At 41.3% G+C, this 18,596-nt stretch overlaps 1 protein-coding gene across 3 annotated transcripts; it reads left to right on the top strand.

The window, feature by feature from the left end:
* The first annotated feature begins 549 nt into the window (after positions 1–549).
* On the top strand, positions 550–18,354 carry PMEL (premelanosome protein). Of its 3 annotated transcripts, none has more exons than XM_087925093.1 (12): positions 550–1,645; positions 6,411–6,539; positions 7,167–7,313; positions 7,433–7,570; positions 10,079–10,240; positions 10,660–11,079; positions 12,456–12,812; positions 14,304–14,465; positions 15,142–15,235; positions 15,537–15,739; positions 16,183–16,273; positions 17,270–18,354. In XM_087925093.1, exons 1-12 carry the CDS (start codon positions 1,489–1,491, stop codon positions 17,427–17,429), a joined length of 2,220 nt encoding a protein of 739 aa, XP_087781219.1. In that variant the 5' UTR covers positions 550–1,488; the 3' UTR covers positions 17,430–18,354. The 3 variants fall into 3 exon arrangements, with proteins under 3 accessions (XP_087781219.1, XP_087781218.1, XP_087781220.1); XM_087925092.1 differs by having other exon boundaries at positions 1,546–1,645; positions 14,301–14,465; positions 17,270–17,574; XM_087925094.1 differs by lacking the exon at positions 17,270–18,354 and adding an exon at positions 16,470–16,533 and having other exon boundaries at positions 1,546–1,645; positions 14,301–14,465.
* Positions 18,355–18,596: the final 242 nt, after the last annotated feature.

The raw sequence follows: 18,596 nt of genomic DNA on the forward strand, positions 1-18,596 counted from the left end.
TAATCTCCCCACTGGTCCTTCATTCTGCACAACATCCGTCTCTGCTTATTTACCTAGATGTCTTCGGTCAGCCCTGGCTCACCATCAAATCCTTATGAGCCTTGAAATAGCCACAAATCCTTGATTTCTTAGGGTGATGAAAATCCAGCATCGTGGCAACATCTAGCTGATGTTTGCTAACCCTAAAACATCAACTAGGGTCAAGACTGATTTATAGTATTCTATCTCATCTGTAGCCACAAGGTGAGAGTCCAAATTTCCAAAGGAAAATACTTAAACAGACAGAAACAGGAACGACAGAGTTAACTTCCTTTGGCTGAATTCGTCTTTGGCAATTTTCCCAGAAGCTGCCTACCAAGTCCGATAACGAGCAAAACAATAAATCAGAGGCGATCGCCATGTAGAATAATTCATCCAAACTGCTAACTCCAATAGACAATTTGACCCGAACAGGGATTCAGAGCTAACACGCCTCCTTACATTCCCTGAGGGGCGTGTCAGTCTCTTTTCTGTTTACGTTGTATGTCACATTTCTGCCTGCGTCTTTGCCTTGCATCAGACCAGCATTTCTCGGCTTGATCTTCAGCTAATGACTCCGGCACACTCTCCTGATTATCTGCCGACACCTGAGGCACAACCAGGGGGGAAGATTCTGTGGCGGGAGACGACTCTGAAACTTCCAGCAAAGCAGGCTCAAATCTTAGAGCCAAGTCCTCCTCTTCCTCCTGACTCCCGTCTATGTCACTCAACAAAGCAGGCTCAAACCTTAATGCCAGATCTTCCTCATCACTTGAGCCTATGTCTTCTGACAGAGCAGGTTCAAACCTCCGAGTCACAACATATAGTTGGACTGGAATGTCTTGGGAAATCAAAGGGCATTAGGCTAGATTAGGAAAAGTTTTTTTTTTTAAGTATCCTGGAATGAGACAATAGCAAATCACTTCTTTATTGTTATCAAAAATTCCTGGGCAGACACATCTGTAATGTTGCTAGAGAATCAAATTCAACTTGAAGGACTTAACTGGAAGCCTCTGCTTTTCTGTCAGTTACTTCTCTGCATTCTTTAGCTGAGAACTATTGATATAGTTTGCTTAAGCTCCATCATATTGCATCCGAAGCTGGAAAAGGTCCAGAGAAGTAACCAAGACGTGAGTGGGGTTGTGCCCTATAATCTCACCCTGATGATGCCCTTTAATGAAATTGCATAACTAGTCATTTGGCTCTCTCTTATTATCTCTCCCAACTTCCTCCTCTGCGATGAAGCACCTCAGTGTTCAAGCATCACCCTACCCCTTTACCCTGGCATTCCAGCTATGGGATTAAAAAAGAGGGCCTCCTTGTGTTGTCCACAATGCAAACTTGTGACCGGATCATACAGCCAATGTTCCCCCCTTCCCCCATCTCAATTATTAGAAAGAGGAGGGGGAAAGCCCTGTGCTGGAAAGAAAGCAATGTCTTCATGCACCAAAGAGAGGTGGGTATATGTAAATGAGCTCTCTTTTTAATAGCGGGAGAGTCTTCCTTGCCTTCTTTTGCCATCAACTGTTCAAGAGACTACAAAGAACTCACACTTTGAAGATGTCACGGATCTGGTTTCTATGGGCTGCTGTTTGGGCTCTCCTGGCTACTTCTTCAGCTCAGCGCAGTAAGTGGAACCCAATTTTCTCTTAGAGATCCGGTTTATTTCACCCACAGAAGTTTGCCCCACATTATAATCTTGTGTGCCAGCATATTTCCAAAGATCAGGCTGAGCTATGCCTCAACTCTGCTGTCAGGTAACCCCTTGAGCAGCATCTATTAATTTCACCAATGCACAAAGTATGACCTTATTAATATTCTCTGTGTTGGTCTTGTTCAAAAAACGTTCACAACTCAAGAGACTTAACAGCTGTTCCTTTACTGTCATCAACATCACAAGGTAAGTTAATGTATCTTAACACGGGGATAAAAAAACAACACAAATCCTTACAATACAACTGCTTCAACTGCTACAAATATTAATGTTGAGGTGTGTGTGTGTGTGTGTGTGTGTGTGTGTGTGTGTGTAACCCATCTTATGCATAAATGCCTTAACTTTTTTTTGCATGCAAAATCCAGATGTCCATTGTTTTTCAAACTTTCCTTTTTAACAAAAAATATTCTCAGGAAACTATGATTGCAGATGAAATTAAATTAAAGATGAAATTAGATTTGTTTTACATAATATATGTTCCAGGCACACGCAGTGCAGATGCATCTACAGATCAAACTAGATTTGATTCCTTTCACAGGTGCTAATGTATGGATGACAGCGATAGATTTTGCAGAAGGAACAGTGAGCAAATATGACATGCAGTGAGGGGCAATGAATGGAGAATCCAAACCGATTCCTTGGGACATAGATCTAACCCAGAAAATAGTTTCAATTTAGAGGACAACCTTGGAGGGGGAAAAAGCTATTGGCATCAAAAGGGACTAATTTTCTCTAGTTATAAATTTTGGATCAGTTCTAGAATGTTCAGAATTCTTATAAAAATGTTTTTGGGAAGTAGTTCACCTCTACTCAGCTCATTACGGTGTGAAAAAAATAATGACGCTTATTTGCCACTCCAAAACTGCCTTTGGAGCTTTGGTTTAATTTGATAATTGTATTACGTACTCACTCATGGATATACACACACACACACAACTCTTGCAAAGCCAAACCTCGTGGTGATCTGGATTTTTGTCTAGGCAGACAAGACTCACTAATCCTCTTTTGTTGGTGCTTTGCGGTTTGGGATATGGAATGTGGGTGCCTAATTTGCTAAGGACTGATGGTGGAGAGTCTCACCTTGCTCAGATCCAATTCTTAGTCACCCCGATTGTGTTAAAGTGAGTGTGTGGGAGGAACCTCCATTTCAAATCTTAACAACCTTTTAATGTTCAGCTACTGGTTGTGGTTGTGTATCCTTTGTTCTTCGTGAGTGCTCCCTTTCTTTCCTCAGGGAAGTTTCCAGACATGGGTCTTTCATAGCAACTTCACTAAGAATTGGCACAAGCTAGTGTTTAGTAGACATGAGTCTGAGGGGGAGGAAAGGGGGCATCGTTTTGTATGATAACATCTATTTTATGCGCAGCAAATCCCAAATTCAGTTCATTCCATGTTATCCCCAAGTAAAGATTTTTATTTTTTAAATTTTCTTCAAGGATATTTTTATGACTTTCAAATCTAGTTTTTAGTCCTAAGATTTCCTGGTCATCTTGCATTCAAGTACTGCTCAAGTATGACCTTGCCTATCTCTCATGACTGAAGAAGGTCAAAAAGCTGAAACAACTTCAGAGAGATAGGCAAAAATTCTTTATGGATCCTGGGGAGAATCTACCTTTCCAATATTTCCCAGCCAGTATTGAAGTACAGCCCTTCTCAGCAGGTAGGGAAGATCACTGCTGACTACGTGTGAGGCAGTTTCTCATTTAATCTGGGATTGTTTTTGCAGTGAGTTCTCTCCATTGCTTCCCTTTTTACCAGGAGAACTCAGGAGAACTGAAAGGAAAGTGGGAGTTTTGTTTTATTTTGTTTAAAAGAGAAGTGTCTTGGAGCAGTCTGTGTAACTAACGATAAAATCCTGGGAAACCAATCTATCTTCTCACATTTAGCAAATGCTGTTTTTTCTTTTCACGTTGCAGTTTCCTATGTATGTTCTCTGCTTCCCACAAGTAGTTTGGAACACCCTTCCCTAGGCTGCCTAGGATGTGGCTAAGCACTCAAGACTTTCTTTTATTCTGCTGTAGGTGCAGACAGCATGTGACCGATCAGCCCACGCCAATGCTGAGGGGCTCGTATCACATGGTCTTGGCGGCCTCTATTCAAGCTGTTTCATGTGACTCTCAGCTGAGGCAGGCCTGTGTGGCCACTATGTAGTAAGGAAGGTCAGGCATTACAGGTCTAAAGCTTGCCTAACCCCACCTCCATCCCCCTTCCTCCTTCCATTAGAGGCTGATTCATACAACCAAAGGGGCAAGAACAGCTTTCTTTAGGTGATATGTCTTTGGAGATTCTCAGTCATCCAGGTCATAGTTGTCCCAACAGTGCTTTTTTCAAGAGGCAACTTTCTGGTTTTTCTTTGAAAATGTTTTGCTCCTCATCCAAGAAGTTTCTTCAGCTCTGACTGGATGGTGGGGAATGGAGCCATCCAGTCAGAGCTGAAGAAGTTTCTTGGATGAGAAGGACAACGTCTTCAAAGAAAAACAAGAAAGTCCAGTTGCCTCTTGAAAAAGCACCCTTGGGACATTTAGGTGATATGGATGTGGCACTATATCTCTCAAGCCTTGGATGCTGCCCCAGAAGCCTTCCGAAAATTGCCTTCAAATTATAATGTGTAACTTTTTTTTTTATCAACTTTTGGTATCACCCATCTCACTCTCAGAGTTACAGAAGAAGGAGGCTTAGAAGATTTAAATGTATTAAAATTAATATCAATTAAACAGATATTATATGGGACGCAGTGGCTCAGTGGCTAAGACGCTGAGCTTGTTGATCAGAAAGGTCGGCAGTTCGGCGGTTTGAATCTCTAGTGCCATGTAATGGAGTGAGCACCCATTACTTGTCTCAGCTTCTGCCAACCTAGCAGTTTGAAAGGATGTAAAAATGCAAGTAGAAAAATAGGGACCACTTTGGTGGGAAGGTAACAGTGTTCCATGAGCCTTTGGCATTTAGTCATGCCGGCCACATGACCATGGAGACATCTTCGGACAATACTGGCTCTTCGGCTTTGTAACAGAGATGAGTACCACTCCCTAGAGCCGAAAATGACTAGCACGTATGTGTGAGGGGAACCTTTACATTTACCTTTAAACAGATATTGTTGCTGTTATAGCCTACTAGAGGATATTCCTTGGCCAAACTATTCAAAAGCCAACAAGGTTTGCATGCGCTACCTTCGCTGCCACTGTTATATTTTTAATAATAACTTTATTAAGTTTTAACATTATACTTTAAAATACAAACTAACATAAAAGGGAAAGGAAATGACAAAACAATGAAGTGACAAAAACGTACTTCAAACAAATATAACAAGAGTGATCTCCGACTTTCTTTTAGTATGGGGTATTAACAATACAACCATCTTAGTTTAAAGAGAAAAGACCATATATTATACCTTAAAATACTCATGCTAAACTAAAAGCCAGTAGTCATTAGAAGTTCATCTCTTAATTTCATCTAAACAATAGTAAGTTATCAAATATAAATAACCTGCTGTAATATTTCTTTAGTCAAGTCCATTTTCATTGTCAGAATCCAAAATCAAAAGCTGACTTTTCTCTTTATCCTGTAAGAAATCTATCAACGGCCTCTGGATGAAATTTAATTGAATTATTGTGTTGGTGCAAAGCAGTCTGTTTTTTGCCATCCCGGCTAGCTCCACTAACCCTTCTATGACGATGTTCAAGATAAGAGACCCTTGGTCCTATTGTGTTCCTTCCTGGTGCTATTTTATGTCACTTTTCTTCTTTAAGTGAATAATATGGAAAGCCATAAACTAACTTGACAAATATTACAGCTGCAGATTGGTCCGATGTGTCTTGCACCATTCCTAAAATCCAGAGCATAACATTTCAGAAAAGACTTTGCACACTTTGGGGAGAACCCAGCATATTCAAGGACCTTCACATCTGGGCAGACTCAGCATGAGATTGGGGTGGGGGGGCGCTCAAGATGGCCAGAAAGGAATTAATCAACAAGCAGAAAACACTGGAACAGCCCTTCACTGTCCGCCTAGCTTTAATCAGGTCATAAAATACATATTTTGTTCAACTATAATCCATTTATGGAAACATACAAGTTCATTCACTTATTCAGAAGCAGGCTTTGGCAGAATCAAGGTAATGTATGGTTCCTATACATCCAGCAATGAAAGATAAAAATGACTTTTATAATGATAATGTTATTATGCCTTGGCTTCTAACTTTATCTCTGACATATTAGAAACTGTGGTGGCAAGAATATCTCTGGGAGATGAGGGCTGGCAAAAAAAAAAAATTCTGGAGAACCTATCAGGTACAAAGAATCAGAATCATATATTAAGTTGGTTCAGAAGGTTTATTGCTTAAGCCAATACAAGAGAATCTAATCAAATGCATTACTAAATTGGCACCAGATAAAAGTCAACGGAATTCAAGAGGGATTGGATTTAGACTATTTGTGGGAACATAATGACTGTAGGCTGATGACTCGTTTAACTCTGCTCCCTCCCCAGCTTTGCCTGTTCTCTCTTACCAGGACCATTGCAATTATGCATTTAAAGCCTGTCTCTTTTTTTCTATATGCTAGATGGTGGGGGAGGGGTGTTTCAACTGCATGGTTGCAGCTGCCCTCTGCACTTTTTGAACCAGTGCCCCCCCTCCCCTGGTGAATGCCCCCAGGATTAAAGTACATTGTTTTCTTCTAGGGTTCAGTGGCCGGAACAACAGATGGGGACATAATGGAAGCCGGAGATACTCTGCGTACAAGACGTGGAATTCCAGTCTTTACCCCCGGTGGAGAGAAGGAGATCCCAGGCAGGGAAATTGCTGGCGAGGTACGAGATAAGTTTGAAGTAAAGACAATTGGACTGAACAAAAAGGGGAAACAATCCGTTGAGGCTTCTCAGCCTCAGTATAGGTGGTTAGAGTGACATGGACTCTACTTGCAGTCCTTCTTCGAAAAGACTGTCAAAGTCTTCCTCATTCTTTGTGAGGAAGTATTTTCTGCCTGGCCTAAGTTCCACTTAACCATTAAAAACCGTTAGACAGCATCTTTGCACCTGGATAGCAATCTGTCACTTAGTCACCCAATCACGGGCCTCCTTGTTGAGACGTACTGTGTCTTTTTTGCAGTTATCCTCTCCCTTTCTAAATGTGCTTCTGTGGGGTCCTTGAGAGCAAACCCCACTTCCTTCCAGCACTGATGATGTTGCCTAGTTGGGTAATGCAACATCTGCAAAAAATCAACCAAGCTCAGAGAGCACCAAGGAGCCCAAAGTTCATCCAGGAGCTACAAATATTCTCCTCTATCGAAGTGTATTTCTGTTCTTTTTAAGTTGTTACTGACGCACTTTTTGCAAGCTCTGTGCCCTCTTTTATCCTCAATAGCAGAGATAGGCAAGTGCAGTGCCAGCTGTGGCATAGATCAGAAACTTTGGACACCTCTCTGTTTTTCTTTCTAGGTGGCAATGTCACATTTGATATCGGCAACGATGCCCCGACCTTAACAAGTGCCAAAGTCACATTCAGGATTACTTTGCGCTTTCCCAGTAACCAAACTGCGCTGCCAGATGGACGTGTGGTATGGAGCCAGAACTGCATCATAAATGGTAAGCCACACACATTGAAATGGGGTATTCCTGTAGGATTTGAATGATTTCAACTGAGGCCTTTTGGAGACTTATTAACCGTGTCTTTTCTCATGGCTTCCTCCCCTTCTCTTTTGCAGGCACCCGTATGAGAAAAGGGGATCCTGTTTTCCCAGACCAGGAGGACGATGCTTCCGATTATGTATTTCCCGATGGACAACCCTTCTCCCCAAGCGATCGCCGGCCTGGCAAGTTTGTTTTTGTCTGGCAGACATGGGGTAAGTTGCTGCTTGGACCCTTAAGTGGGGAAATGCCATGCATTTCAGTCCTTTCCTTCTTCATTACAGGTAATCCTTGACTTATGACCACAATTGAGCCCAAAAATTTTGTTGCTAAGCAAGACAGTTGTTAAGTGATTTTTGCCCTGTTTTACGACCTTTCTTGCCTCATTTGTGAAGTGACTCACTGCGGTTGTTAATTTAGTAACACAGTTGTTAAGTAAATCTGGCTTCCCTATTGACTTTGCTTCTCCAAAAAAAATTGCAAAAAGTGATCACATGATCCCTGGGGATGCTGCAGCTATGATATATATGAGTCAGTTGCCAGGTGTCTGAATTTTTATCATGTGACCATGGAGATGTTGCAACAGTCATGTGAAAAACTCTCTTAGGTCACATTTTTCAGTGCTTTTGTAACTTTGGACCGTCACTAAACCAATGGTTCTAAGTTGAGGACTACCTGTACTCCAGCTTAGCAACTTCTACAGCACAGTTGTCCAAGTCATGGCGTCACATTGCCTTCATGTGATTTTTTGCGACATTCTTCCCCTTCGTGGAGCTGGGGTGGGTGTGGCCGGTGCTTGACGCATCTGGCCTGTGGACTGCCAATTTGACACCGCTGTTCTACAGTTTCTGAATCCATACACTGTACTCAAGCGGTGGTTTGTCTGTGACTCATTATAAATATTTCTTTATATTTCTTTAAAATATTTTTATACTGCCTGTAATGCTAATGATATTCAGGGGGGAAACATCAACCGTATACACAAGTGGAAATAAAAGTTGGCAAATCAGAAAGCAAAATAAAATAGTGATTTGTATTTAATCACATAAAAGGTACGAAGTCCTCAAACGGTACCATCATGAAATGGCATACGCCACAGAGACTGAACATGTTTCAGGACACATATGAAAGTGAAATAAAAGGGCACATGATAAGGAGAAAGCATTCCACAGCAGAAAAGGGCCCTTCCTAATTGACATAAAAAGAAAATCCACACGATTGTGGCACGATTAGGAAGGTCTTCGCTTTGACTGGGAAGATTTAACTGTGAGAGTATGCTTTGTTGTGTTGGACAGCACAGAAGCTGATGGAGCTGCTGTAAAAATGATTTTCCTTAAAACTTTCTTGAATACTTAAAAAGTACTGTTTTACATTAAAAAAAGCATATAGAGAAAGATAACCTCCCTTTGAAAATTACTTCTTAGTTACAGGTGTTTAATGACTGCCTCAAATAGTGACCATTCACAAATAAAACAATAATAAAAAATTTCATTGTGAAATTGATTAAGGTTGGTCAGTTTCAGGCAATAACCACTGGAAGGTTGGAATCAACTAAGGTCACAGATGAATTTGTCAATCTGCAGTTATTTTCAGAGATTTTCAGAGAAGTGTTGTTATGTGGAGAAAAGCAGCTCAGGAAGAAATAAGTTGTTTAAGCAATCTCTCTGTTCTGTCAGAGAGCATAAAAAGAAAAAAAAACAGGTTTCCTTAGAGAATTTTATCGGAATGAAAAGCCGCAACTAGTGACTTTTGTAGAATCTTTCTCTCTTTGTCTTCCCCCCCCACTCTCTCCCTCCCTCCCTTCCCCCCTCACACACACACTCACTTAATGATCATTTCACTTAATGACTGAGTGGTCAAAACCAATTGCAGTCATTAAATGAGGACCATCTCTATTTACATGATTTAACTTTGAGACATGAGTTTCATTATGAAATTAGTTTGATTAGTATTGTTTCTTTTCTGGACAGCTTGTAGATAATAGATAGATGATAGATAGATAGATAGATAGATAGATAGATAGATAGATAGATAGATAGATAGATAGATAGATAGATATAGATAGATAGATAGATAGATGATAGATAGATAGATAGATAGATAGATAGATAGATAGATAGATAGATAGATAGATAGATAGATAGATAGATAGAGATAGATAGATAGATGATAGATAGATAGATAGATAGATAGATAGATAGATAGATAGATAGATAGATAGATGATAGATGGATGACAGATATAGATGGGGAGAGGAGGGTGGGAGGGAGGAGAGGTATCAGCAAATGACTTTTAGAGGCTAATACAAAAATGTTCTGGTAAAGTACTGCTTATTGATACAGCACTTGAAAACACAAGATCCCTACTAGAAAATATATTTGATAAGCTACTTTTAATCTATGGGGACTCTTAAATGTCTTACTACATTATTTTACATTCCTATTTTATTTATGGAAGTTAACTTACGTTCCTGCTGCCTGAACCGAAAAAGGGACTTATTATTACCAAGCTTTAACTTCTTCTCCAGGCTTCTCAAACAAAAAGATGGCCAATGGACATGCAGGTTGAGAATCGCAGAAGCTGTTGGTGCCACACCTGGAAAGCATCCATTTCTGATCTAAATTACACCAGGAGGAAGGACAGTTTCCCTTCTCAACTTAGGAAGTGTTGTGTCTATTATCTTCAACACTGGCGTTTCTCCCATATTCTTTTTCTCCCTACAGGGCAATACTGGCAAGTGGTAGATGGTCCCGCCTCCTCATTGACCATTGAAACAGCTGATATTGCTTTAGGCTCCTATACCATGAATGTGGCAATCTATCATTACCGGGGACGTGAGAAATTCATTCCTATCGGTGGTGCCTCATCTCAGTTCAGCATCACTGGTAAATATTAATGGACTCAGCTGGGGACAGTGCTTGATCAATTTGGGGATTATGTGACATTGTCTCCTGCTTTCTGCGCTATGCCATCTAAAAGATATCCAAGGGTTCCATAATAAAAGCTAGAAAGGCTAGCCTGCTTTGTACACTAATCCCAGCTATCTTTTGATTAACACAGAGAAACTGCTGGACCGATAACAAAACAGTTAATTGTGGAATAACCAAATTGGATTCCTGAGAGGAATGGAGCAAATTTGTTTTAGAAAAGCTGCCCCGTTGATGATGTGACCTTGTTTGATAAGGAAACATCTGGAAAAAAAACAACAACCAAGCTCGGAGAGCACCAAGAACCCCACAAGCTGCTCATTCTTCTCCGAATTAAGTTTCCATGCCCACTGTTGATTTTCTGCTTCCTTTCCCAGACCAGATCCCTTTCCAAGTGAACATTGCACAACTTCTTGATACCGATGGGACAGACAGTCGCTTTGTGCGAAACCGAGCCATCTCCTTTGCTGTGCAGCTCCATGATCCTAGTCAATACCTCCATGATGCTGACATCTCCTACTCCTGGGATTTTGGTGACCAGAGCGGGACCCTGATTTCTCGATCAACCATGGTCACTCACACCTACCTTTCCGCTGGTACCTTCAGCCCTCGCGTGGTGGTTCAGGCTGCCATTCCTGTGGCCTCATGTGGAGGCAGTACTTCGGAAGACCCATTCATCATGCCCACAACCCTCATGACAACCACTACTCCGAGTGGAACTACGGTTCAAGCTTCCAGTGCGTTTTCCACTATAAATAGCATCACTGGGGCAAGCACTGAAGAGGCTGTGACTTCTGGTAAGTACTCATCTGCTTAGCTGATTTTAGCCAGTATCCCATCTATTGTCAGATATTTCAAACTCAAGTTCTCTACCAGGACTAAATGTACTTTTCAAATAAACTGGGATATAGCTAAGGAGTTGACATAATTTGTTTTGTGTCTAGAATGAATGTTCAGGTCCAGGGTAGAAGTGTTAAGAGCTTTTAACAGGAAGTGGAACAACATTGTACTACAGCAGTAGAAAATTGAAGAGTGTTTTTCAACCTCTTCTAGAAAAAAATGGAATGTGAAGAGGTCCCCAGTTGATCAGCTAAAAGACAACTGTCTATCTTTTCTAATCTTCAAAACCATTAAGGACCTTTTTATATGATGTAATAATCTCACTCTCATTTCACACTGGGTGATGAGTCCAAACAAAAATGTAGAAGTTGGGGGGATGCTTGTTTGTTTGTTTGTTTTGCTGCCCATCTCTAGAAGGTTAAACATGTTTTTAAAAGTTGGGCATTAATGGTTAAAACATTAACAATGAGTAGGATAAAAAGGATCAATAGATAAATGGGGTGGAGGTAGGATTCCTTAGAATCCTTTCCAAGGGAAGCTGAGATTTGGGGAAGCTTCTTAAAGTAAATAAGAAAACCTGGAAACATCAAATGTTCCTGAGGTGAAAAAGAGTTCAGTTTTTATTCTGCTCCTAGATTTTTTTCCAGATTTGAATAATTTTTCACTTTGATCACACTAGAACGCTATTCAAGTATTTTCATACCAAGAATGTCCTTAAGCATTTATATCAGGGGTATCCAACCTTGGCAACTTTAAGACCTGTGGACTCCAACTTCCAGAATTTCCCAGCCAGCCATGTTTAGTTGAAGTCCACAAGTCTTAAAATTGCCAAGATTGGACACCCTGATCTATATTCTGGTTTTAAAAACTTGAATCCACAAAAGTGCTTCTGAATGTTATTGGAATATATATATTTTCCCAGGCAAAAATTATCCTTGACACTCCATATTCTCGGTGGCACTCATATTCTTTGTCAGTCTTTGCTGACCTACCTGTATTGGATTCCCATGAGCCTGCATAAATCAAAGCCTGACAGATCTTGAGAACATCCATTTGGGAAAGGTTCCAAGTTCATGAAACAATCCTATTGCCAAGCTGATTTCATCAACAACCAGCCTATGCTAAACTGAACAGGAAGATTTATATAAAATAATAAAATGCAGGGTTCACACCAGCCCTTAATGGTTGTGTTATGAATTATAGCAGAAGAATTGGGTTTTCTAGTATGGTCTTTCAGTAAGTTGCAACTATCCTATAGAAATTACATTTAGTACCTTTCCTGCATAATCTCTCCCACTGTTTCTTCTAACTCACCTATCTTTTGCATCTTCAGTCCGGGCTTCTGCGACTTCAATCATTTCCACTGTACCGCCAACAGTAACTGAAGAGGCAACATCTGTAGCCACAGTTCCTGTTGCAAATATCAGTGCTGGGCCTGGAGAAACAGATTTAATGGCTGCTTCTGTGGAACCTACAGTTGTTGCATCATCTGATGCCACTGAAAACAGTGAGGGTGTGACTGTTGCCATGTCTGCATCTCTCCCAAATACCATGGCATCTACCACAACATCTGAATCTCTACCAGGCTCTGTGGCTGCAGGTTCTTCATCTACAATAGCACCTGAGAATGACCCAGGCACACCAGAACCCACTGTTTTGTCCCCCGTTGCATCTACAATTGTCCTTTCAGGTATTTGACAACACTTTTTAAAAAAATCACAGCTAGTGTCTCTGGCAAGAGGTAGGCCTGGCAAGAGATTCCTTTGCCTCTGAGAATAGCCTACTGCTTTTGGCTGTGCCTTCTACCGTTATCTGCATGTGAAGGGTTTAGAACAGAGAAAGAATCCCAGTTGGGGCTCACCATAGGAAGTTTTAGAAGCCAAGAATGGAAAACTATTTGTAGTGGATAATACGATAGGTGAATGATCTAAATCAATTGGGGGAACAGGTCACCATCTGAAGCTTCTGCAAAGTCTCCTCTGATTAATTATTGTTTCTGATTGATTAAAAAGGTAATTTTAGGGCAGTTCTAGAGCAGAGATGAGGCCCTCCGCATCCTGCTCAGAGTATTTCTTGCTGCTGGCCATGCTAGACAGCACTTCTAGGATTTGTGGTTCAGAAACATTTGAGGGACATGAGGTTTTCAACCCATAAGCAGAAAGCGTATGTAATGGGAAGAAGGAATGACCTTGAGACACAAGAAGAAAAGTCACTACCAAGACAATGGTCAGATAAAAGAAAATTGAGTCCAGGCCAGAATTGTAATCTGAAAAAACATCTCAAGATAAAGGGAAGGAGGGGAGAAGCAATTTCAGACTTCCAAGATTCTGTTTCTATGAGCTTATAATAAAAGTAGTGTTAGCCTGCATGACTTTGCTCTCCTAGACCGGACTATTTTGAAAGGCTGACATCATGATAGCGTTCCTTTTCTTGAATACCCTTCTACTGCCCTCCCCAGCTTGATCTCTTCTGATGTAAGGATTGTATATTCAGTTTCTTCAAATTGTAGTACAGGGGCGTCAAATTCACGTCATTACAGCGGTGTCAGGTAGCATATCGGGACTTTCCCCCCTTTTGCTAAATTGGGTGCGTGAGTGGCCAGCGTGTAACGCATCCAGCCTGCAGTTCGGGAGTTTTGACAGCCCTGCTGTAATACTTCTGAAAGCATCAAGTTCGTGATGAATCCAGTTGTTTCATCAGAATGGCAAAACTTGTCATAAAATAAGCACCACCATTTGCATATGTATCTGTGACATTATGAATGCAGACACAGATAGACAAAAGGGACAGACCTCATCCAGACAAATATTTCATGTTCCTCCTCAGTCCCCCTCCTCATGCCTTAGCAATGCTTACCTATTCTAATCAGTTATTGTATTCCTCTTGCTTATTCTAAACAGGAGTAGGTAACCTAGTATCCTCTAGAGATTTAATTTCAATTTAATTTCAATTGCCATCAGCCCACTGGCAAGAGCCAGGGGCAAGGGTTGCCAGAAGCTGTGGCCTGTAAACGTCTGTAAAGCACTATTTTATTTCTGAGGCAGTCCATTAAATTTATGGCTATCCCTTCCAGCAAATACTATTTTTGGAAGTGAGACAATCTGAAGTTATGGGAGAATACTAATAAGCCTTTATCCATGAATATTGTAATATCTTTCCAGTATTTTTTTCCCCCCAATAGATAACTCTGAAGATACAGCAGCCATCAATCCGGCGAGTTCAGTTATGCCTGCCACAGGAACAGTCGCGGGAGATGTGGTGCAGCTCCTGGTGAAACGCCAGGCACCCAATGGATGCCTCCTCTATCGTTATGGAACCTTTGCCACTAATCTGGACATCATCCGTAAGTCTAGGGAATGATGGGTAATAGGAACCATTGAGTACCCACACCAATTAGGCCAGAGGCTGTTGGGCATCATTAGGCAAGGAGGGTGGACCTAAACCACATGCAGAATCACCTATCTTTAGGTGACAGAATAATGTGATCACCATAAGACAATCTACCCTGATCCAATCTTTGCCACATAGTAGGTTCAAAACTAGCAGAGAATTGTGGTCAGAACACATTTACAATAGAAGGCAAGAATAATATGACATGTCTGGGGCTAAAAGTTACACAAGGTGTTCTGTGAAAGCTAAAATGTCCATTCCACACTCTGTTTTCTAAATCTAAAAGCAGGCCCATTTTGTGCTGTCTTTAGTGCCCTCCAAGCATGGTTGTTTGCTTCTGTACTGCTGATGTTACTTTACTGGGTAAAAAAAATACTTGCAAGCAAATAATCAAATTCAGAGAGTACCAAGGACTCCACAGTTCAATCCTGAGCTACAAATAGTCTCTTCTGTTGGAACCATGTCCTTTTTATTTGAAAAAAATCAAACATTTTCTTCCAATTAAATTTGGTTTGTAGAGGCCAGGTTTAAAAGGCCTCCACGTACAGGAATGATTCACAGGATGGTGGGAGGGGGAAATATAGGACATCTATACTGCCTAAACATTTCTGTGTTCTTTTTTATTGCAGAGGGCATAGAGAGTGTGGAAATTGTGCAGGTGATGCCACTGACGCCCGCTATTGCTGATAATGCGGTAGATCTCACTGTGACCTGCCAGGGAAGGTAGGTTTCATAGCTGAAAATAATGACTCTGATAGATTCCTACCTTCTTAAAGTGGTGGTTGAAGCATCTGGGGCCATAGAGGAGAAAGAAAGGATATTAGGACATCCAGCAACAGGAGCTGTGAAACAAGCCCCTCAGAATAGTGGGTGGTGGAAAAGATTTTTGAATAGCAATATGAACAGCATAGCAGTCATGTGGAAATCTTGCCAAGGGGAGTGTTCATCATATGTATGATTCTGGGAAGGGAACTGGCCCTTTTTGATGGATGGACTAATAAGTAGACTTTTTTTTTGCTTGTAGCCTCCCTGAAGAAGTCTGCACAACCATTTCAGATCCTGATTGTGTGATAGTCCAGGAGAGTGTGTGCAATCCTGTTCAGCCAAGCCCAGATTGCCAGTTTGTTTTGCGCCAGGCCTTCAACCAATCTGGCCTCTACTGCGTCAACATCTCATTGGCTGATGCCAACACCTTGGCTGTTGCCAGCACCCAAGTCAGCGTTCAGAGTAAGGCCCACTATTCTATGGTGACCCTAAGTCTTCTGCAGGAAACGTTCCTTCTGTTTCTCTTCATGCTATCAGCAGTTTTATTGCAATCCCTCCTTCTAATAGGCTGACAACCAGAGGCCAAACATAATGGTTGGGTTTATGCATCATTCTAAGCCATAGTTAACGACAATGGCTATGCTGACATACATCTAAGCTAAAAACAAATAGATTGTGTTATGGTTTAATACAACATGTGTCAACCTAACCAATTTCTCCCTAGTTTTTTGCTCTTTGTGAAGCATGGTAAAGTTGAGGTAGAGTTGCTCACAATCATGCTTGTTTATTTCTTCATTAGAAACATAGGCCTATTCTAAAGGAATGGTTTGTCCCATATTTCTAAAGGAACAGCATACAATCCTTATTATAAACACCACTAAATACCAATTCCTCTGTTGTTATAGCAGAAAGAAATCAAGCTTCAGCCCAAATAACATTTGTAGTTGGAGCACTGCTGGTTATTGCTGCCATGGGAGCTGCTATCTATACCTATAGGTGAGTCTACTCCCATTCATATTTAGGTTGTTCATCCTTAGCCAGGAGTGAATGTACTATGTATATGTTATATACTAACAGTAGCTACAGTAGCTACTAACATCTGACTGAAGATAGGACAATCTGACATTTCCCATCCAAGCACAAGAGCTGCGGGTTAAATCCTGGCCTAATGTTCATATTCTGCTTTGGCTAGGAGATGATGCAAGGGGATCTGTGCTTTTGCTGCTCACCCACAAAAATCAAGTCCTTATGGCATCTGGGATGGATCTGAAATAGCAAGGTGATTAATCTTTGGAGCATGTTAAGTTACTGCATCAGAACAGAGAAAAGAGTATCTGACTGGACGTTGACCGATAATGACTCTCCAAGATTGCAAGCAAAGGTTTGCCCTGTAGTTACAATCCTTGAGCTAGGCATGCTGCAGATGAGTTCTGCTATAGGTACCGGCTTCCTTCTCTCTATTAAACTCTTCATTATGTACTTTGACATTTAGAGAGGCAACAGAAGAGATGGAGCAGCTTTACTAAGGTGAAATCAGTAACACGAGCAATTTGCCTAAACACATAGCGCAAAAGAGTTAATTTGATTTGTGAAGCTTCTACACGACAAATATTCCTCCCCAGAATTTCATTAATCGCTCTCATTGGCTATCTTGTTTTTTTCAGGGCTTCTTATAGTATCTTGCAACCTGTTCCTTAGGCCTTCTCGGTACTATTCCAACTAAAACCTAACCACTCTGAATGGCCATTCACTCTTGTTGTATTGTTTATGGCAGGCATTTTGCAGAGTCCACCTGGTGGAGGTTTTTATCCCTCATAGGGCCATTGAACAGCAGAAGATTAAATCTTTACAGGTTGAGCTCTTCTCTTTTGCCAGACAAAGAATGTTAAGAATTCTTGTTCAAAAGAGCAAGCAGAGTAAGGAACACGGAGATGCTTTGGGTGACTCTCAAATGTCACTCAAGATTGTTACTAATGTCTTCCTTGGTTACAGGCATTTGAGACACATCCCTCTACGGGCCATGATGTCTGCTGGCACTTCTCCAAGGAACTGGTTTCCTGACCGCACAGCTGTACGCCTCTTCCTTGGCCAGGCGTTTGGCCGGAGGGCCAGTGGGGAAAGCAGCCCCTTGCTCAGTGGTAACGTCATCTAAATGGAAGTCAACAAGCCTGGCAAACTGAAAACTGAACATATTGAGCCCTGATTCAGAAAGGAAATCAAGCCCCCTCTATTTCCCTTAAGCTGATGCTCTTCTGATGCCAGCTGAGTAAACGTCTCAGCCACTTTGAGGTGCCATCTCAGTGCCTGCCTGGGTGGGGAGATACAGACAGCACCGAAGTGTAGTCATTGTTAGAGCACCACAATTGCATTCAGCCTGTGCCATGCTGGTCCTAGGGAAGGAAAATGGTAGCCAAGACAGCTGTTCCTTCGGCTTTCTGACCTACTTCGTTGGGTTGAGGAGAAAAACAGCAATGTAGTTTTGGGATTGTTCATTTTTAAATTAACGTCTTACAATTGGCCACATCTTCTGACAAATGGTAAGAGGGTTAACCCTGTTCACCAGTTACTGGCCATGTTATTAAATAGCCTCTCCCACACATGAGGCTGTGTTAAAACTCTGTCTCCATTTTATCTTCTATGCCTCAGAACTAACTGGGAGAGTGAGTCCTGGCAAGAAAGACATGAGAGAGAATAAGATCATCTCTACCTTGTCTGCAGTGGCATGAGCACCAATCAGCAACTGCAGACTTTTATTTTTTCCAAAAAAATGGAAAAAAAGGAACCAGCAGCACAAAGTGACAGCATTCTATCATGTTTCAAATGGCTCACATCTGCTTCTAAGACATCCTTAGTAGCACATTGCTGTTATGCATAAGCATTTCCCAGGGAAGAGGCACTTAAGTTTAATCCATGTCATGCAAACTCAAGAGAGAACCAACCAGATGCAGGCTGGTATCATTTAAGACAATGGAGCATCTCTGTATTTTTTAAAATTTTTGTCTGTCCATCTTTTCTTTAAAAAAAAACACAATATCTACTTTATACACCATGAACAAATATATCAAAAGTTTGATGGACTACTTCTCGGCGTGATATTTGTCTGTGCAAGATGAGCCACTTAAGTGGGGAAGAATAGTTGAATTGTGACATCCCATTTGCTAGCTGAAGGACAGTCGAGAACCTGGTTCTAGAAACTGGTCGGGACCAACAGGTCACTTCATAAGGGAATGGGTTTCCAGCTACCTCATTGACACTGCATGTGAGCAAGATACCAGAGCTCTAACTGGGTAGTGGTGGCTTCCAGGGGACAGAAAGAGGA

This window comes from Pseudonaja textilis, chromosome 2, assembly GCF_049901715.1.
Source record: "Pseudonaja textilis isolate UNSWEBS1 chromosome 2, rPseTex1.2, whole genome shotgun sequence".
Classification (NCBI taxonomy): domain Eukaryota; kingdom Metazoa; phylum Chordata; class Lepidosauria; order Squamata; family Elapidae; genus Pseudonaja; species Pseudonaja textilis.